Here is a 21673-nt window from a genome sequence, read left to right as displayed (position 1 = left end):
AGCCTCCCGCCCGAGACCCCAGCAGAAGGGCCAAGACCCACGCCCAGCAGACGGCCAGAGCCGCGCTGAACGGGCAGTTGGCGGACACCGACCCAGCCCCCCAGAGCGCCCTAGGTCACCCTTTTTTTGACACCGCCAGCGCGATGCACCTTAGTTATTGCTAAAGTACCATGCCACCCAGCTCGGAAGACCCCCGCCAGGACAGGCCAAGCTCGCCGGTCCCCAAAAGCACCCCCCGGGACCGGGAACCCCCAAGGGTGAGCCCCCGGGCAAAGCCCCCCCGGGGAGCACTCCCACCCCAGCAGGACCGCACAGCCCCAGACGGCGCAAGGACAGCAGGCCAGGCCCTGCCGCCCACCGGACAACGTGAGCCCCAAGGCAATGTCACCCACCGGTGCGGGAGCGACCAGCGGCTGCCACCGCAGGAAGGAGGCACTCCAACGGCACCCACCCGGTATTCTTAGATTTTTGAAAGCATCTGGTGACCCATTCCCAGTGACTGGCGACCCCAACCCCAAGGTTGAGAACCCCTGGCCTAGTGAATAAAACTGACACGTTACCATGACAGACATTTACAGTCAATTTATTAAGCCAGTCAAATACAAAAAGTCTCACATGTGCTTTTGCCTACAGCAAAGAAGAAGAAGAAAGAAAATACGATTGCCAGTAATTACAGCGTACCATTCAAAGTGCAATTCTGTGATGTCTCACTTTAGCTCTCAGCCATCCAAATCTTCATCCCTTTTCCCATTTACACAAAACTAAACATCACCTTATGCAATTTAAAGCCCTTCAGCTGACAACGTGAAATACACCATAGTGAGGAAATAGTGACTGGTACGGGCAAGGTTTTATATATAGATAGATTTAGCCTTTTTATATGAATTGTAATAGTTGTGTTATCAATGTGTGGTTCCTGTAACTTCCATAATGGGCCTCTTGACTTTGTGTTAAAGCAGCTCAGGTCTGTCACATTGACAGTTTTTCCTGTGCTGCTGCAACACAAGCTTAATAATGGCCTTCAAAAATGATGAAAATCTTCCTCGCCGTGTTTCTCAGGTGAAATTTAAATGTTCAGCGCTTGTTGAAGAATAACTCGACATTTTAAATTCAGCGATTAGGAGGAAGACGGCCATCAATTTAGGCTGCCGTAATTCAGAGCTCAACTGTGGCCAGTGGAACATGATGCAGTGAGGCAAGTACAAATATCGGAGTGGTCAAATCAAGTAGAAGTGTTTAATGAAATTAGGTCCATCGTCATGGAGAACGAAAAAAGTTGTGCATGTCCTGTGCATTGTGTGACTGATAATAAACATACAATGTCAATAGCTACAATATATCTGGATTACACTAACAACATAGAAAGAACAGCGTTACTAAAGACAATGATTTACACTTATTCAATGCAACTATCAAAACAGCAGGTTATAAATAAATTATCAAGAATCACAATCAATGTTTTTGGTTTGATACCATCAAAAATCAGTTCCCAAAATTTTTGTATTTCAACAAGCACTTTTTAAACAGTTACACATATGGGACAGTTTCTAGAACATTAATGGTACTGAATAAACCCTCAAATTAATGAACAATCACATTGTAATTTCTAAGTTTCAGTGTACCTACATAACCATCCATTGTTGGAATCACAATCGATCTTGGTTGTATTGGGGAATGGCTTCCTGCAACCCTACAAGTAACAATCTGTGTCACACTTGCAGAGACAATCACTTCGGCAAACTTCCTGGAAGAAAAAATCTATTACTCCAAACTCAGTAACAAATTACTTTAGATCCTGATGAAAGAAAAAAAAAAGAAAAAAATCTAAATAATTCTCGTATATATTAAGAGTAGCGAAGTGTTTCACAAATAGCCTTATAAAACGCAAGTATAAACAACATTACAATAGGATATCAACAGTTCAGTAGGAAACTTAGAGATCAAATCACACCTTATCAACTCAAAAACAAACTGGTTTCATGCTACTACCCAGACGTCGTTTGATGGGTACGGTGACACGTTAGTGCTTTCCAGGGTCGATGTTCTGTCGCTCCCTTTTTCCGAACCCTCCTCCTCCAGCTGCTGCCGCTGTGGTCGCCGCTGCCGCCGCCGCCGCCGCTGTTGCTGTTGTTGTTGACGATGGATCTGCAGAAAGTGAACATATTTTATGGTGAAGGTCAAAGGAGGGGGAATTAGTGCAGTGGCCAGGCCCAGGAACTGTTGATGGTACCCCAACCGGAGGTATTACTAGAATTTTTGTATTCACTGAAGAAAATGCAAGTGAAGATGCAGGTGCTGGCCCACGTCACACTGCATTAGATTGGCATTAGCACTAACACTAGCATTAAAATTAGCCAAGCATTAGCATTAACACTAACCTAGCTTTAGCATTAACAATAGCATTCGCCTAATATTAGCATTAACCTAGCAATAACATTAACACTAACCCAACATTAGCATAAGCCTAGCAGTAACACTAACCTAACTTCAGCATTAACAATAACATTAGCCTAATATTAACATTAACAGTAACCTAGCAATAACATTAACCTAGTAATAGCATTATCCTAGCAATAGCTTTAACCTAACATTTGCATTAATCTAGCATTAGCACTAACCCAACATTGCAATAAGCCTAGCATTAACACTAACCAAGCTTCAGCATTAAAAATAGCATTAGCCTAATATTAGCATTAACCAAGTAATAACATTACCTAGCATCAATAGCATTAGCCTAATATTAACATTAACAGTAGCCTAGCAATAATATTTACTTAGCATTATCATAGCAATAGCATTAAATTAACATCAATCTAGCATATGCACTAACCAAGCATTAACATTCACCTAGCTATAGCATTAATCTAGCATTAGCATTAGTTGAGCATTAAAATTAACCTAGAAATAGCTTAACATTAGCTATAAGTTTAAAAGTTGCCAATTTCTAGAAATAAGACAAAAACTGAAACCCTTCTGCAAATAAAGGGTAAATTTGACAAGTTGTGCACATTTGTGGCACCTAATTTTTAAACACTTTTTAAACACTGTCCACTCAGACAATAACAATGACACCTATTAAACCAAGTTATACCATTGTTTGGATCACCAGATGGGAACGTTATTTCATGTTTCTGTAAAATCCGCTAAATATTTTGGGTAAAAATGTGGTCATAAATTGTTCAAAAGTTCTTCAAATACCTTGATTTATATCACTTATATCTTACATCAAATTAATCCATATAATGAAGTTTGGTTGGACTTCCAGTTGCATATTTCAAAAAAAAAAAAAAAAAAACTGGTTTTAGGCAAATAAGGGGTACATTTTTTTGACATGTTGTAGAAAGAAGCTGCAACTACAATATCCTTTTTTAGAAACTAGACATCCTCACGGTCAAAATAACACTAATTTAAACTTGTTATACCTCCGGTTGTGGTGTCTCCTTAATTAGAGGCATTTTTTAGCCTCGGCCACTGTTCTAAATGACAAACTGTGGTTGGCTGGTTGAATCTTACCTGCATTTTCTGGCGGCGGTCGTGAACTCTCTCCCACTGCTCTCACACCTCTCGGCTGAGGAAATGACATCTGCCAAGGAAAACCCTGATCAAAGAGAAAGTACCACCTGACTTCATAATGCAAATGAAACGCGATCTCCCAGAATGCAAAGCAGCCCCTCAAGTTTGAAGCAACCCCGACAGAGAATTTTTGAAAGTAAGCGTGCGGCTCCCAGCGAAGTAAAAGTAGGAGGGGGAGAAAAAGAGCCTTGTATCCTCAGTGAAGCAGTGTCAGAGGGGCCTTAGTGCACCCTTACCGGGGTAACAGGCTGGAAGTCTCGTACCGGGGGTGGAGCTGCGGCGGCTGCGGCTGGGGCGCCTGCTGCATTGGGCATCCGGGGAGGAAAATGTACGGGCCAACCCTCGAGGCCCTGCGGTCCCACCTGCACAAAGGGACCACAGTAGGGAGGGCTCAGCGGGCCATTCACCGAGCCTGACGTGGGGTCTGAGGTATGTCTTCCCTGATGCTGCCCCTACGAAGGGATCACAAGTACACATGTGATCCCTGGTCAGAGCGAGGAGGCTACTCTCCACCCACGCAGTGGCCCCGCCCTCCGCTGACCTTCAACCCTGCTAAGGAGCGGGTAAATTTCACCTGCAGATCCCCAACTGACATTAGCTAACTGGAGTGAGGCTCTTGTGCATGTGAAGCTACGTTCTGACACAAGGGGGCGCTGTCTGCTGGTTTAACCAACAAACGGGGAAGTGAACGTCTCCTCCCACAGGCTTAAAGTCCACTCACATTGAGTGCTTGAGTTTTCAAGTAGACATATTTTCAATACAGAGCTCAGCATTTCCCAGTTTAAAGTCCGACAGCATCCTTAAATGAGCCGTTGTGTGGGCCAGTCGGACTCAGACGTGGGTTGCAGTATCAGTTACCTGTTTGTGATGCTGCATCTGCAGTCGCTCCAGTTTACATCTCTCTGTGCGCTCTCTCTGGCACTCGTTCTGTGCTTGATGAAGCTAAAACACAAGGACAAACAAGATCAGAATGATAACAGTTATTCTATTTGAAGCCTTGTTGGGTTAACCAGAAAAAAAAAAATCACAACAGAGTGAAAATATATATATATATATATATATATATATATACATACAGAGGTAGACTGGGACAAAAATCCAGCCCTGTGTCCAAACCAGCCCATTATTTTATCAGGGGACACCATGAAGAAGTCCATAAATCTCGCTGCATTTTCTCCCATGCAAACTACAAAGCAGAGTGCTATTCCTTGATAGCAGTTAACAAATAAAGCATGTAGCTAAAGGACTGAAATAGGCAGCTATAGCAAAACATCAATCTTTGTTATTTATAGTGTCAGATCACAACAGAAGTTATGACATGACTAGGGATGAGGCAGTTTCTAGCTTTGTGGGGACCCAATGCAAGATGCTGTTTGGGGGCCTTTATTAGGATGGTGAAATTCCTCATCCATTAGATCCCAACCTGAGGTCTGGGACCCCCTAGGGGGGAGACAAAGATCTTAAGCGGGGTGCAAGGCTTTGTCTGCTCTGAGGCTACCAAAATTAGATTTGCAAATATCTACTAAAACCATAAGTTATTAAGTCAGTAATGCTCAACAATCCCACAGAAAACCTTAAAAAGGGAACAATTTTTAACCACTTTTTACCAATTCATTACGGGCATGTTTTAATCTTCCTTTGTCCCATTTTTGCACCTTATCATGATTTTTGACACTTTTTCAGATTTTAGGTACTTTTTGCCAATAAGTGGCTTATTTCTCTCTCCTATTTTCTGTCTATTTTTGCAAATGGTTTGACATTTTTACCCTTTCTATAATTTTTTTTTTTAACACTTTTCATTCAAATAAACTACCTTTTGACCAATAAACACCACTTGTTTCCTTTTCTTTCTACATTTGTCCTCTTTTTGTTCCACATTTTTGCCCTATTTTACTATTGTTTGCCATCATACCGGCCCACCAAAAAGATGCTCGGTATGCCAGATGACTAGTCCACCCTGTGTTTATATACAGTAGATATTGTTATACAGGGAGAATTCTGCCAGCTGCATCTGAACCTGGTTTTTTAACCCACACCGTTGGATTAGACCCACTGAGATAAATAATTTTAGCATTGATTGATTTTAGGATGGTCTCGTGGCAAACATTGGTAAAGTTCTCACCTGATTGGTCAAATTGGTGATCTGACCCTGGAGTCTCTCCACTTGTCGCCTCAAGTCCTCCTTTTCTTCATTCATTCGTTCTCGGTCGCTCCGTTCTTTCCTGAAGTCCTCCTCAAATATTTTTACCTGAAATGAATAAGTAAAGCAGAACAAAAAAAAAACAAAGTTGGGAAAATGAGTTTGTGCCTTGTCAGCTTGTTTGCATCCATGTGTGAAGTGGTCAGCGCACCTGTTCTTTTAAAACAGCTATTTGAGTGAGCAGCTCCTGTTTCTTCAAGTTATTGGCTGCTTCTGTAAAGTTACCCTGCCCAGGGGGTTGTTGGGAAGATGAGGGGGAGTGCAGGTTTAAGGCCTCCTCCAAAGCCTGAAATGTATCCAGAATTCACATTACAAAGACAGCTTTGTCAAATGTTTGTAAACCAACAGTTATACCACGCACACACTCACCCTGTTGAGACGTTGGATCTCCTTTTCCTGGTACTCTCTCTGTTTGCTGAGTGGCAGCAGCTGATCCTGCAGGTAGCGAACCTTCTGCTTCAGTTCTGTGGTTTCAGAGTTTAAACACTCCTTTTCGCCCTAAAACACACAAATCAACAGCAACAAGTCATGATTGATAGATGTCTTCATTTCAAAACATGGACAATTATAAAAGAACAACAGCTTAAAAAACTAAAAATCAAAAATGATAAATTAAAACAGCTAGGGATGTAACGATTCACTCAACTCCCGATACGATTCGATTCACGATACTGGGTTTACAATACAATTCTCTCATGATTTATTTTACAAAATGGGACTGTACACAAATGATGATTTCAAAATATTCCTTTTGAAAATACTGTACTATTTTCCTTTTATTTTTCATTGTCAAAAGAATCCCTTGATAAACTATTCAAAACAATGCAATTTAACTAAAAATAAATCTTGAATTACATAAATAAAGGAATAATACAAAAGTGTAACTGAAAATGTATTTTGTGCCTTAACAATTAGACTTTAAAAAAAAAAACAGTCTGCACTGTATTTACGTCAGATATTTGTTTGGACCAGCAGAGGGCGCTGGTAACCCAGTGGTCTGTTCGGATGCAGGTATTCTGTGCAGTGAAGATGAGATGCAATGCGCTAGCAGACAGAACTAATAGAAATACGTGACTTTTACAGATATTCACGTAATATTACAGATATTCTTTCGGTGATAAAGGGGTAAGGAATCATTTATGAACATGTTTAAGAGTAGAAGGTGGCCAGAAAGAAAGTAGTAGCAGATTCCGCCCGCCACCTCAGCATTTGGACAAGAAAAAGAGTAAATATAGAGCACCCTCTGCAGTTTAAAAAAAGTACTGCGATTCAATATTCAGAGAATCGATGTGAATCGTGATACCTATGAATCAATTTTTAACTGCCTTACGATTAATCGTTACATCCCTAACAACAGCAGAAATAGACCATTGATATGATCCACCAACGCTTAAATTTCACAACTTACTGTACATGTGCGAAAAGGAGTAGGAAGAAGTGTAAACTTATTTAATCCTACCCCTTTAATCACTGCTGATTTAGCTTTTTTTAAGTACAACTAATAATACAATTACCAGATATCATTAAACAAACAATCTACATATTCACAAATAGTCCATAGCTAATCATCATCATAAGAGAAAAACAAATGTTGATTAGTGATCAGATTAATTCCTGTAGCTAGTGACAATCATTTCTTTATACCTGTTTTTAAACTGAATTATGTTTGAACATTGTTTTAGCTCCACACTCGTTCTGTTCCATTGTTTTACTTCACAAATTGACATACAAAAACTTTTTAAAGTTGTCCAGACACTAAAAATCTTTCCCCTTCATTTGTAAGTAACTCCACTCTCTTTCCAAGAACATGTTTTGAATGTTTTAATAAAGCACGTAAAACCACTTCATTCATTTCTTGTGTTTATGCCTCTTGATTTTGAGGTGTCGGAGGCTTTGTGTCACCGTGTTCTCACCTGGACATTTTCAATCTTAGACTTTGCTAGCAATAGCTTCTTGTCATAGTCGCGCTGCCTCTGCTCTCGTTCAGCCTCGAGCTCAAGCACAGTTTTTTGGGAGTCAGCCAGCCGCTGTCGGAGGTCTGTGATCTTGGAAAACAAATTCACATTGTGAGTGGATTGTGCCCCTAACGCAGTGGTTCCCAATCGTTTTCTTGTCATGACCCCATTTTTATATCACATATTTCTGGTGAATCCCGGACACTTTTTTTTCCTCTAAAATTCATTTTTTGATCATGTTTGTGATACTGCGTTACAAATAGAGAGTAGCCAGGTTTAGTGCACAATAGTGACAATATGTGCCAGCGTAGATATTTTATACTGCATTTTATTTGAACCAGATTTATATTTGACGAAGTGAAAGCATAGAAATACAACTGTTAAAGATTGCGTGTGGTTGTTAAATTTGAAAACGAATAATAATTATTTAAGCCTCTTCCTGCACTGTATATCTATTTCTGTTATATTATGTATTGTTTTTTAAATGTGAAAAATAGATTAAAAAAAAAAAAAAAAACAGGAAATGTAAATCTTTTTAATTAAAAACATATACATGTAAATATGCAAGATCATAGCCAACGGCTAATTTCTATCTAATTTTTATTTTTAGTCCCTATTTTTTTTTATTCTATTACTAGACATTTCAGGTGACCCCCTTTTAATTTTATTTCTAGGCGACCCCACATGGGGTCACGACTCCAAGGTTGAAAAATTCTACTCTAGGGACACTGCTGCAATTAAAAAATTAATACATTTTATTATTATAAAATATAATTCTATGGAGTCATTTTTTACATTTTATTATTACTAAACATTTCAGGCGACCCAATTTTATTTGCAGGTGACTCTACATGGGGTCACAGTCCCAAGGTTGAAAAGCCATGCTCTAATGTAAACATTAGCAGGCTAAATGTTGGAAAGAATGTAAGCAAAGCCACCGCAAAAAAAAAACATTTGCAAAAAAGTGTCATTGTGCAAAACATACGGTGACCATGTGACGTAAATGGATAGATCTAGGGATATGCGGTTGAAACCAAAGGTCTGATCGACTTTTGCTTCAAGGTTTGTACATAGTGTGTGTGTGTACGTGTCAGTGTGTATCTGTGCATCTTTGTTGCCCTCTGAATGCACCGCAGCAGGAAGTCAGTGGTCATCAGTGAGGTGAGGGGAATTCTAACTCAAGTGTGACATGATCTGTGGTAAAAACACTGTGATGGCAGGTGTTTGTGTCACTGAATGTGCACATTAAGAGGACACGAGCGCCGTGCGCACACAGCCACAATGCTGCTTACTGACTTTGTTATAAAATCTACTTAATAACCTGGTTTATCGTTGTTTTGTCAACAAGTTCATAGAGAAATCAAAACCAGCTGTGTTACAGGAAGAATTTAAAATACATATAGAACAATAAAGTTTCAAGTATTTCACCTTGTATGAATAAATAAAAGTCTCAAAGTAACTCAAAATAGAAGCTGCATTCAAATATCAGATCAACCAGTGCTGAAAATCGAATACAATGTACTAGATACGATGACGTGAGTGCTCATGTACCTTCTGCTCAAACTGTGTCTTCATAGAGTTCCACTGAATGTCCCATTGCTTGTTCACCTCCAATACCTGTAATAATCCCCATGAAGTGAAACAAAGGCTTAACATTCGGGAAACAAAGCACACACAGACATTTCTCTGTTGCAAAAGAGGTGTAAACACTCACATCCTTTCTCTGCTTCTCCAAAAGTTTGATCTTCTTTTCATATACCTCGACATCACATGGTTTAGTTGGGGTTTTCTCTGACGTCTTTCCAATCTGGTAACAGACACACAAACAAAACAATCATCAATGTTATCCCATTATGTACGTGCTAGAAAAAAAAAGAAAAAAAGAATTTAATGTGTTGTAGAGGCAACCTTACCTTCTGTGGCGTGGTGGCTTCCATTTTGGGCCGCACTGAGGGGGCTTCCTCCTTCACAGGCTCTTCTTTGGCTTCAGGAGTTTCATTGTCAGAGGTCGGTGCAGTGGACGAGGTAGGCGCTGTTCCTCCTCCTCCTGTTACTAGCTCCTTAAGTTTCTGATTCTCTTGCCTAAATCCATGAGAAAATGAAAATGATGGCATTCGTGAGCAGAGCTTTAGTTTCAAAATGTAACCCAGGACTTCAAACCATCTTGGAAACAACCTGCAATAGCAACCGGGTCAGCTAAGCCCAACAGAAAACACACAAATAGAGTTTTTCAAAATAAGATTAATGACAGGTTAATAAAGTGAAGAAGAATGACTGTCTGCGACCAGTCAGTAGAGAAGTGATATTCTATAGAAATGTCTTTGTCCTTACCATCTATATAATCAAGTTTCTGCTACAGCAGAAGTGACACAAAGCTAAACCAACCCCATTTTAAAAAGGGAAGAAGAAACATCACCTGAGCTGTTCCAAGTCTCGATTCCTGATATGATGGTCCTCTTCCATTTTTTTCCGTAGCTCGTTGTTTTCTTGTCGAAGTTGCTCACAGAGAGTCTAAAAACCACCAAGAATAGTAGAAAATCACTTGTCATCCACTCTTTAATTTTACTCAGCATTGAATGTCAGCGTCAGACAGGAAGTCAAAACTAGTCATGGAGAGCTGCTGTATATAATATCTCCCTGTTCAGACACACCTAATTGTAGAGAGTGGAAAGCTATCAGCCTTTCTGCTGAGCTGTACGGAAAATTAAAAAAAAGCCTCATTAGATTCAGGTGTGTAGAAAGAAATGAGCAGGACTGCAGCCCTCTAGGACTAGGTGTGGACATCTGTTTAACTCTAGCAAAGCCCTAAAAAAAAAAAAAAAAAAAAAAAAAAAAATCACAGGATACACTTTTAATACTTTAAGTTAGTTGATGCCAAAACAAAAAAAAAAAAGGTAAAACCTCACAGTTGGCAGGTTATTCCAGCTAGTTTACATTATAATTTCAACTTAGAATAAAACAATTTTCTGACTTGACTCTTTTTACAGACTCTCTACTAAACTCAGTTTCTCTTTAGCTGTGCCAGAAAAAGTAGATTAACTTCTGACAGTAATAAAATGTTGTGCTCTTTGCCTTGAAATTACATGAATGTTTAACCTGTGGCAGAGTTAACATCGGTACGGAGATAATGCACCCACAAGTGGATATTTCTATCATTTCCTACTAACTTATTTTACAACAACAACAACAACAACAACAACAACAAGACAGTCATCAACATCCCTCGCCAGATTGGTTGTCATTATAACTCAGAGTATAAAATTGGCACAAGGGCAATAACTCTGGAAAAATATTTGCACACTTCTATTTTCAAACTCCATCAAGGGATTGATACCCTGAAGACAAACATCACATTTGGTTATCCTATCCTAAACAGTTTCTGAGAAAAGCTGCCCCCATTAAATCGGACAGGGCTCAAACCTATATCCCCCTTCCACACTTTGTGTTGGGGGGCAATAATACACCATGCGAGCAGAGCTTTCAGCGGCTCTGCTCCCTGGTTCTAGAACTCACTACCTCTGGATCTCAGGAACATAGAGTCATTCTCACATTTCAAAGCCAAACTCAAAACCCACTTATTCACAAGAGCATTTTCCCACCTGGACCACCTCTGTCCTGTCTCTGTGTTAATTAGCTTACAGTAACTATTACTGTTGTTTTTATACTGTTTTAGCTTAATTTTTATTGTGGTTTTATTATGTACTGTACAAGTGACCTGTGGTGACCTGAAATTTTCAAATAACATGTATTGTTATTATTATAATAACTTATTTTAGATATATTATGGCACATGGCATGGCCGTGTTGACTTTGTGAGACGCTATAACAGGCAGTGGCCAATGTTAAAGGTGTGTGTCTTGCTCCTCAAAATAACTTACAAATCATAGTCGTCGTAATCACAAAATGATTATGGAATAAATCACGTGATACAACTCATTTAGTGACAGCAGCATCGTGAATGTACACTGTAATATTAGTATCTAGAAATAGTTCACCTTGTTACTAGATGTCATTGAACCAGTTAATCATGATGACTCAGACCACAGTGACCAGTAGGGTTGGGGTTAATTACAATTTACGTTTTCAATTATCCATGTTAAATTACAATTGAATTACGGTGAACAGCATTTTTTCCAATTACAGTTTTTTATCCTCAGAAAGTCAATTACAATGACGTTCTCAATTACAATTTATCACAATTACTGAAATGAATGACCCTATAAAACTTAACCTTCCTCTTGTGTTAGCATCTTTTCTGAAAACGGGTCCTAAATCAGCTGTAAATACACTAAAAACAAATATCTATCATCTAATTTCTTTCCTCTCTATTAGTTACCTTGTTAGGCTTCCTAATCAATGACAATATCGATTTAAATATGTTTGATGTGGGCGTCTGAGCCTTTTTGTGTCAGTATACCTCTTGATTTTTTTTTTTTTTTTTTTTTTTTTTAAATGGTGAAATGTGGGAAAGCGTGATATGAAACACATTTTAATATTTGTTAACTACACATGTGTAGAACCGTACATAGAACTGTAACACGGCATTTGCAATTACAATGGCAAAGTCAGTTATCTAAAGGCATTTACAATTTAATTACGATTACGACAGCAACAGATATTTAAAAATTACAAGTACAATGAATATTACACCACAATTGTAATGAATGATCAATTATGTGACCATAATTGACCCCAACCCTGGCTGGTACTAACAGCTACTGTATCTGGTACTTTAGCCAAATAAAAAAAATATACCTGTAGAAAAGGAAAAGAAGAAGCGACAACAGTCAGCATTCCTGTGTCGTCATACCTGTAGAAGGGACGTTCTCTGCTCATTCTTTTGGACCTTTGAAGAAAGATGGTGGAACTCCACAGCCATGCGGCCGAGGTGAGCTAGCAACTGGTTGGGGTTGGACTCTTCTGCAAATATGCTGAAGGAGCTCTCCAGTCTTTTCAGCTGGCTCGCCAGCTCGATGTTCTCCTGAGGAAAAAGGGGGATCACTCCTGCCACTGACCCAGCCTGGAAATACGCACACATACAAGTGACTCAGCAGGTAAGGCTGTAATCACCTGCTGCTTACGACAGTGCATGACATAGAGTGTGTATTACTAAATATTTCCATTAAAAAAGAAACTGCTGACGCATCTCTACAATAGAAAACCAGTTTTTTCCAGTTGGAGAAACTGGTTTGTCCAACTGGATGAATTAAATTTAGTCGTCTTAAATGTCAAATAAGGTCATTACTGTTATCAAAACAACTGTGCACAAGTTCATTGCTGTGTTTTTACAGCGGCAAATGTGACTGCTCGTGCCCCTGAAAAACACAATAGAACAACACGATATCTTCTGTGTGAATCAGCAATGTAATGGTAGTCAGTAACAATCCTGGACTTTCCCCTGACTGACTCAAGCCAGCACTATCAGTAATGAGTTTACTGGTAAGTCAGCAGCCAAAGATGTGCTTTCATTATCAGGGAAATTTCTACAGGACGACACTAAACTAAATCTAAAGCTCGTTCATCAGTCTTGCGTGAAAACGGATTCAGATTCAAGCGCTGGCTTGTTTGTACGACAGGACACACGTGTGATTTATGAAGCATTCGTATCTGACCAAACCCAACTTATAAATGATTGGGTTTTAATAAATGAGGCGGCTAAATTCGATTGTCATTGACATGTTAACGGATGTCAAACATGGAGAGAATAAACACTGCCAAGGAAAGAAACGTTTGAGATGAATTTCGGCATCCTCACATCTGAGGGGGAGCAAAACAACGACGTCCTTTTTGAACATGTGAAAACTTGAACTAAAGGAGCTCACTTTGTGGAAGAGAATAACAGCGTTGTCGTATAGAAACGGACTCAGCCTGAGATTTGAATAAAATTCTCAATAAACACCTTAACCAACGCCTAATGATAATTTAAAATAATCTTTTATTCATCCACAGCATAAAAGCTAATGCCAGCTAATTGATCAAGACAATTATTTACATTTAGGTAAAAAAAAAAAAAAAAAAACTAAACGCACGCCGTAAAGGTTCTGGAGAGACAACCACAAATATGCAGTTTGTCAACACGCTTGAGGCAATAAATATATTAAAAGAAATCAATGAACCCCTTAAATAACCCTGAAATAAATAATATATTAAGGTTTTGCTTATTCAGGCAACTTTTTTCAGGAAATTTGATCTCCTGACATGTTTCGACTTGCTGGAGTTACGACTCAGAATAAACGTTGTCAGTATTTTACCAGGGATACTCCATCACATTACTGATTAAATTATGCAGCGCATTTGCAAAAGTTTATGGTATACATTTTCACTTCAGAATTGATAAATGTCAAAGATTGCATAGAAGTGGTCGTACACACAAACAACTGATAAATGAGGCACCTCATCTTTATCTTATCTACAACATACAAACTTTTAAAGAGTCACTTTTTTCCTCTACGTACAATCAAGGCATCTGAAGTTTTCCCGTCCATATTCACCACCTCAAACTCAGGGAAGGTCTCCTGTAAAAAAATTAAAAGAAAAAAATGAGTAAAAAATGTTGAATTAAACACCTTTTAGAACAACTAAGCTCACTTCAGTTAACGTACAAGACACAAATGACTTACATTAGGCTTCTCAGCCTGCAGCATCTTCCCTAAACAGTTTGTTTGCTGGTCCTTCTGGTCTGCAATGCGATGTAAACAGGGTTTATCTAATAAACAAAAAGGATAATTAAAGTTAAGTTACTTTTAAGTCTAAATCTGAATGATACAATTAATTTAAAACAGTCTAAAAATTGTGCTGCTGTATTGAAGTCTGCAACCTACTATGCATGTCACTCAGATTGGATCCTCCCATACATATACTTGCAGCAATGCTGGATGACTTGAGGGCTTCATTGTCCCTAACAAGTTCTTCAACTCGCTGCCGAAGCCTCGATGCCTCAGATTGGGACTCCTCCAGCAAATCACCTGCAGAATGTTGACAAGTGTTGTTTCTATCTGGCAACAAATCAGCCAAATGTCAAGAATTTTTTTATGTTCTGTGTTTGAAAACTCCAGCGCAGTCTAGAACTATCAGTCCAAGCAATAAACAAAAAGGAACTGACACATACATCTTGTGACAATTTACGATCACTTCAACTCAGTCCAAAAAGCTGCAATCAGGGCATTCCCAACAACACAACACAGAAACGCACGCTGATTTGCACGTTCTTCCACATTCCATTACAGCAGGCACATGAAAGGCATGTGTCAGGAATTTGTGAGTTTTTCATTCAACATAAAAAAGAAGAACCCATTTGGAAGATTATTGTAACAGTTTTGGATCTACATTAGCAGCCAAACTATTCAGCTTTAAATATATATTAATCAAAACAGATTTTTGTTAGGTTTTATACAAACAACAAAGGCACCGAGAGTGCAAAGCGCCATCATGGTATCATTCACATTTTAAAGGCTTGGAATTTTTTTTAATCTTTTTTAGAAAAAACCCCAAACAAAATTAAATGCACATCCCGAATCCGATCCGGCTGAAACTCTGTAAGGTAACTGAGGAACCAACCAGACATAACTAACTAAAATATCATAAAGATCGGTCAATTACACAAAGATGTGAATTTTTGATATTTCCCCTTCAATGGTGTAAGATCTATCTTTGGTTAAGATTTTGTCAAAATCTGTGGCGTACTTCTGACTTAATCCTGCTAACAAACAAATAAATAAAAGTCGATGAAAATGTTATCTTCTTGGCAAAGTTAACAATGTGCTTTCAACCTATATGTTTGAGTAGCTAAGACGTGCTGGCTCTGTCACAATGCTGAGACCTACCTAAGCTCTTCAGTCCCTTCATGCGTTCTCTCAGAATACTGTTCTCCTCCATCAGTTGCCGATAGCTGCTCCCACCAATGGCCTCTTCTCTGGCCTTGATCTCACTCCCACCTGGATCATAGATGCGGTACGGACCTTTTCCTTCCATTGTGGTGGCTCACTTCCTACACATATTCCAGAAAACTGTAAAGGGGGGGAGATATGATTTATCATTCCATACTTCCATGCTTGTTTAGGTTGTAGCTGGAAACCAAGTAAAAGTTGAAACCAAGACCATTGCAGACAAAGGCAATATAAATTGTTTTTGGAATGGATGATTTAAAAAAAACCAACAAAATAATCATTTAAAAAACAACCAGGAAGGAAACATTGATAAAAAAAAAAAAAAAAAAAAAAAAAGCTCTGCCACAGAGAAGAACAAAAAAAAAAAAAGCAAAGTCATGTCTCGCAAAAACACTTACCAGTAAAAAAAAAGAAAAAAAAACAAAACACAATACAATATGACTGAATAAAACTGATACAAGATGACTGGTATTCTTAAAATAGTATCAAAGGCCATACAGGATATAGAGAAGGAAGTTTCTGCCCTCTGTGTATTTAAAAGACTTGTTAATCTCCAGCTGTATTTACTGTATACGCTTTTGCCCCAACTGTGCCCACTAAACAGGTAATAAAAAAAGAGAACCGCAACTTTTCTTTACCCAGAAGCACAAACTGACCACATTTATTGTAAATGACTTAGTAACCGTGTTATTAAAGCATGCAATTTTACCTACATAATATAGTCGCTGAATTCTCATTGTGGCATATATTTATGTTACAATACTGTGTTATGCACCAACCGGTCACCCTGCAGAGCTTTGGATTTCTGTGACTTTCAGGACACTGCAAATTAATTTAAAGAGACATTATTAATTATTTAGCACCCTATTTGCAGGCATTACTGGAGCTGCTCCACATCTAGGGGTAAATACCGTAGTTAATTTCGAAGCTTGACAAAAATTAATATCGAAGAGAAAAAAAAAGAACATGTTTTCAACACATGCATACGTAATGCATAATGTATTTTCTTCCATGGACACAGTCATCAATATTTAATAATTATGAGCAAAGCGCCTCATATTTACACAAATAAATACTATATTTTGTAAATTGTGTCTTGGGAGGGAATATGTCAAATTTTGTTAATAATTGAAAGTGTCTATTCATACAAAAACATATCAATAGCCCCTGGGTACGTTTAGGGACCGTTTTAGGTATTTCCTGGATTAGAATTAAAATAAACGGGTTAGCGGGTAGCTAAAATAAATGAACTAAAATAAAACTGACAGAACCTTAAGTCACGTGGTACACCAATCATGTGACCTAAATGGATAGCGGGGCGCTGCGTATGCAGAGAATCTATTGATACGTTTCCAATAGCCATGGCCTTAATCATTTGAGTAATACTAAGCATATAACCTGTCTTTAGTTATAAAGTGGGCTATTAGTGCATATACTGTAAGTTGTAGTTGAATAAAATGTTCATATAGAATCGAAAACCCATTATTTATAGATATTATGTATTAAATTGTATAAAAGTATGTAACATTCCCTAGTAAATAATATATATATATATATATATATATATATATATATATATATATATATATATATACATATAAAATGCCTTTTTAACGATTTTAAATAAAACATTCATACATTGAATACATATTTGAAAGTATAACTTATAAACTCCTACCCCATCTATTTAACTAATGAATTACAATAGCAATCTTCGTTGTAACCAGACTATACCAAATACTTGTAAAGTGTAAAATGACATGTTGGATAATTATTTAATTTATTGTGAATGTTTGACTGTAGTAAACTTGCACCGCCCCTTGATACAGCATAGATATAATCTATATTCTATTTCCCACAAGGCACAAACATAGCTATCCTTTAAATTACAGTTGTGTCAACCTTATCTGAAGTTTTCTGCGAGTGGAATAAAATAAAAGTAAAGTAAAAGTGATCTTCTGTGGAAGACTATCAGCAATAATCTGCCCTCTCTGAATGAAACATACAGTGTAGCTTAGCGTTAGTCATTGATAAATAAGACAGTGCTCACACAACCAAAAGATGAAAAGACACAATAATGCTATGTTGCGAGATTAATACATACTACCTATACTCGGATGTAGCCAAGTCTAATGTCAACTAGCTTGATTGGCTGAAGAATGCTAATATTAGTTTTCGCTGTTGTCATGCAAATGTGTAGCAACATCTTCGTTAGCAGTCGGCTTGCTAACAGTAGCTGACAGGCAGCCACTAGCTACATATTAGCCTGCTACACACACTTTAACCGAGGCACTAACAGAGCAGGAGCACTAAGATAAGCGTCAAAGTAGAAACCAAAGCTGTGTGTTAGCTCCAGGTACCTTTGTGTTCGCTGTGGCCTGTCGTCACTCACACAGACATCTATTGCGGAAGTGGTGTACTAGTCTCTGCTGTAACCTGGGAAATTCCACCTCGCAACGTTTGATGTAAACAGCGCTGATTGACGGCCGAGCCGACCAATCAGAGCGCAGAACCAGGACGACGGCAAACCAATGGGAGCCAGCGACTGTAATGTAAACAGTCACACGTCCGTCCGAGGTTGATCTGTAGCAGTTTCCACTAATAGGCTCAGAATTAGCTTTAAATATACGTTCACCTTGCCGAAAAGTCCTAATATGCAACACAAGTAACTCACATTTTCACCCAAACATATTGTCTTATGTTTTCCCACATTTCTTTCAAAGCTTCTCAAACATGGACGATTTGAACTGAATCTTTTTTGTTTATTTGTTTGTTTATTTTTCTTTAAATACCTTTACAAAAACGGCTGTTGGAGCTTTTGTGATTGTATCAAACTACCTGATTTAAAAAAAAACATTTTTTGGTGAACCTCATTTTAGTTTTGTCTTAAGACACAAAGCATATTCCCCTTAATTCCACATAGGCTCTATTGTTTTTTTTATTTTTTAATTATTTTATTAATGCTTCAACATCTTTCATACAATCACAACCCACTTAAAGTTTAATGTTTATGTTGTGCTTATATAATGACTGCTGGTCACAGCAGGTCCTCAAAGTAAATCTGAAGTGAAAAGAATGAGAATTACAAAATTATTTGATGTATTTTTTTCCTTCTCTCAAATAATAAAAATAAATAAATAATGATGCGTGCAATGCATTAAAAATCAGTCCATGAAAGAATCTGGATATTTCAGACAAAAGTTGTAGTGACTGGTACTAAAAGTTCCCAATACTTTGTAGAAGGCAAGAAGGGTTTTTAAATTCACAAGTAATCATTTAAAACAAAAAGGCAAATAAACTTCAAGCAGATTTCAAGCTTTGCCATTGAGGCCCCATGGCAGAAACCCAGAAAATGTTCTACAATGTCCAATATTGTTTGTGAGAAAACAAAGTTTTTATTTTGTGCAATTGTTTACCAATCCGTCACAACACCATCTGCAGAAAAATCTGCATTAGAACCATTTTACAACTAAAAACGGCTCGTGTTCCATCAAGAGATGATGTATTGAAACATACAGAATAAACGTAAGGTTCCTTAATACCATTGTTGCTTCACAAGAGTAAACTTGAACCTTAATTGTGCAGCATTAACCCACTGATGTTCATTTTGATTCAGTGATTTCCTGTTTTTTGATGGAATTCTTAATTATTTAAGTGTCTATATCCTGATCATTAACTTTAACCATTGTATGGAGTTACTAAACTACTGCAGAGAAGAAAACATTCAACAAAAGCAGCAATTTGGGAAATATTGTTACTTCATCATCTTGGAAATTTCTGCTCCTGGGAAAAAATATTCTGTTGCAACCAAATAACTTGATATTCCCCCAATAATAATTTCCATCACTAAACAGATACATGAGCAAACATTGTGTGTCCTCGTCAACCCCATGAAAATTTTCTCTGAAATATCATACCTTTATTTCTAGCCATCGTCATATCTAACAGGCTAACGGTCACAAACATCATGTGCTGTCAGTGTATAGGAGAGACAGATATTTTGTGAACATAAAAAGAGCAATTACACAACTTTACATCAATGTTGATTTTGTCAACTAAAAATATTTGTCATAGTTTTTGCCATCTAAATTGTTTAGGTGACAATAACTATATATATACTAGTCAACTAATAATAACCAAACTATAATTTTGTCGCATAAGACAAAATCCAATCAGAACTTATATGTGATCATGGGGTTTTATCATTGATTACAAATTAATACCATCCCATATCCCATACAGTATCATGTTGATGAATGGGAATTGAAGCTTAAAAAAAATAAAAAAAATACATTCTTATGCTGTATTTTCAGTTGACTATATCTGGAACAGATTTAGTCGAATAAAAACATGTCATTTAGTTGACTAAAGCTGGACTATTACTAATATATATTCCTGATGACTAAAACTAAGTTGCATTTTAGCCAAAAGACTATGACTTAAACGAAATCAAAATTTGCTGACAAAATTAACCCAGCTCTATGTTTCAGGCTGTGAAACATGAGGGGAAAAAAAGGGTTTTATTAGTTGTTTTTTTTACCTTCCACCAAACATACATTTGATTTAATGGTACACATCACACATTAGTCACTACATGGCTGAGGTCGGGTGAAAATATCTATTTGCTTTTGACAAAAAAAAAAGAAAAACATTCAGGATACAGGAAATGTCACAAGTCACGCCGACCTCCTGGGTCATTTCATATCATCTACCTTGCCAGGTTTTCATAATATTGCAAAGCATAGTCATAACTTACTCACTCAGAGAAAGTACAAAACAATAATCCTTAATATCAATCAAATATTGGACAAGTGTGTTTCATCTTTTTCTGCTGATAAATTAAATGGCCATTCGTTTCACAGCAACAGAATTTAACGTCAACTTTTCAGACTCTGCCAACCTACAGGTAAATACACAACATTGTTGGTCCCTCACAATGTCAGAAAATAGGAGAAAAGCAAAAAATTATAGCCAATAAATGTATAAAACTGGACAGGACAAACTGATTTTGCAGTAACAAATGATTAATACATTTCGCTTTAGCCACACAGCTATTTCTTTAAAGGGTGAAATTATATATAAAAATAGCAGTTCATCTTTTTTTTTTTTTTTTTTAAAATCACACCATCAAAATCAAATATTTGCTTCCAAAATAAAATACACATTACACGTCAACATTAAACATGCGCTGCCTGTAATATTGTGTGTATGATGTGTTTGATTCAGTTTTACACTCAATCTACTGCAATCAAAAGAAAGCAGTCACTCTAACATATTGTTAACATGCTCAAATGTTACCACCTCACACATCTGTAGATACACATGTATGCATGTATGTACACACAAACATAAATAAACACATAAATATCCATTATCCGTTTGATACATGAACGTCCATAGTACATTTTTCTCTAACAACACAAACTTATTTCAGCCCATGACGAATAAAAAGCATAGATAAAATAATAGTTTTAAAAAAACAATAAAGATTTAGTGTACCTATCTATTTAACAGTAAAAACAAACACAACTCACCCCCTCATTCTGCTTGCATATTGGAGAGGCACTTTTTAAGGAAACTGTCGGGGGGGAAGCAATTTCACTGTGCGACTGGGGGAATTCCCATTACCCAGTAAAAGGGCCTGACACTGTCAGCCCAGCCTGAACAGAACTTGGTGTGTGTCCAAAAATGTGGCCCGCCTTCACTGAGGAACATAACACGTAGCAACAACACAAATGCATGTCCAAGAATCTGGATAATGATTTAGGAGTCGAATGAGAAACGATTCGACCTGACCTGCAGTTTTTCAGTCAAATGCACAAACTCAGGTTCCTCTATAGCTTGCATACAATGCACAAAACAGCAGCATCTTCGTAAACAGTGAGGGTTTTTGTTTGCAGTATTTTATGCTCTTTAAATATAATTATGATGCTTTGAAATGAGACACCTCAGTATAAATGCTCCAGGCCATCAAAGGGGCTGATTAAAAGAAAAATATGCATTTATAATACCACAGCTTTACATTAGCGATCTCCTGATCTTTTCAAATTACCATCAAA

General features: G+C 37.6%; 1 protein-coding gene across 11 annotated transcripts; it reads right to left on the bottom strand.

Annotated features, from left to right (window-relative positions):
* Positions 1 to 567: 567 nt before the first annotated feature.
* Positions 568 to 21293, bottom strand: tnip1 (TNFAIP3 interacting protein 1). 11 transcript variants are annotated; one of them, XM_028459563.1, is made up of 18 exons: positions 21149 to 21293; positions 15552 to 15734; positions 14550 to 14693; positions 14349 to 14434; positions 14184 to 14243; positions 12539 to 12748; positions 10145 to 10239; positions 9642 to 9810; positions 9443 to 9535; positions 9280 to 9345; positions 7687 to 7818; positions 6143 to 6271; positions 5925 to 6059; positions 5696 to 5821; positions 4432 to 4515; positions 3810 to 4025; positions 3514 to 3598; positions 568 to 2145 (listed from the first exon to the last, which is right to left on the bottom strand). In XM_028459563.1, the coding sequence occupies exons 2-18, from the start codon at positions 15697 to 15699 to the stop codon at positions 2021 to 2023; spliced, it is 2103 nt and encodes a 700-aa protein (XP_028315364.1). In that variant the 5' UTR covers positions 15700 to 15734; positions 21149 to 21293; the 3' UTR covers positions 568 to 2020. The 11 variants fall into 11 exon arrangements, with proteins under 11 accessions (XP_028315364.1, XP_028315363.1, XP_028315365.1 ...); XM_028459562.1 differs by lacking the exon at positions 21149 to 21293 and adding an exon at positions 17975 to 18111; XM_028459564.1 differs by lacking the exon at positions 21149 to 21293 and adding an exon at positions 17975 to 18111 and having other exon boundaries at positions 3514 to 3583.
* Between the last annotated feature and the right edge of the window lie 380 nt (positions 21294 to 21673).

Source organism: Gouania willdenowi, chromosome 10 (genome assembly GCF_900634775.1).
Source record: "Gouania willdenowi chromosome 10, fGouWil2.1, whole genome shotgun sequence".
Lineage (NCBI taxonomy): Eukaryota > Metazoa > Chordata > Actinopteri > Blenniiformes > Gobiesocidae > Gouania > Gouania willdenowi.
The sequence above is the reverse complement of the archived record's forward strand: the minus strand, read 5'-3'. Positions and strand labels throughout refer to the sequence as shown.

Bases quoted from the DNA above. Each gene is read 5' to 3' on its own strand.
- tnip1 (XM_028459563.1), bottom strand. From the start codon at position 15,699: ATGGAAGGAAAAGGTCCGTACCGCATCTATGATCCAGGTGGGAGTGAG. The intron at 14,244-14,348 runs GTAAGTCATTTG...ATTTTTTTACAG, and splicing joins TGCAGGCTGAGAAGCCTAAT to GAGACCTTCCCTGAGTTTGA. The intron at 6,060-6,142 runs GTGAGTGTGTGC...GATACATTTCAG, and splicing joins AGATCCAACGTCTCAACAGG to GCTTTGGAGGAGGCCTTAAA.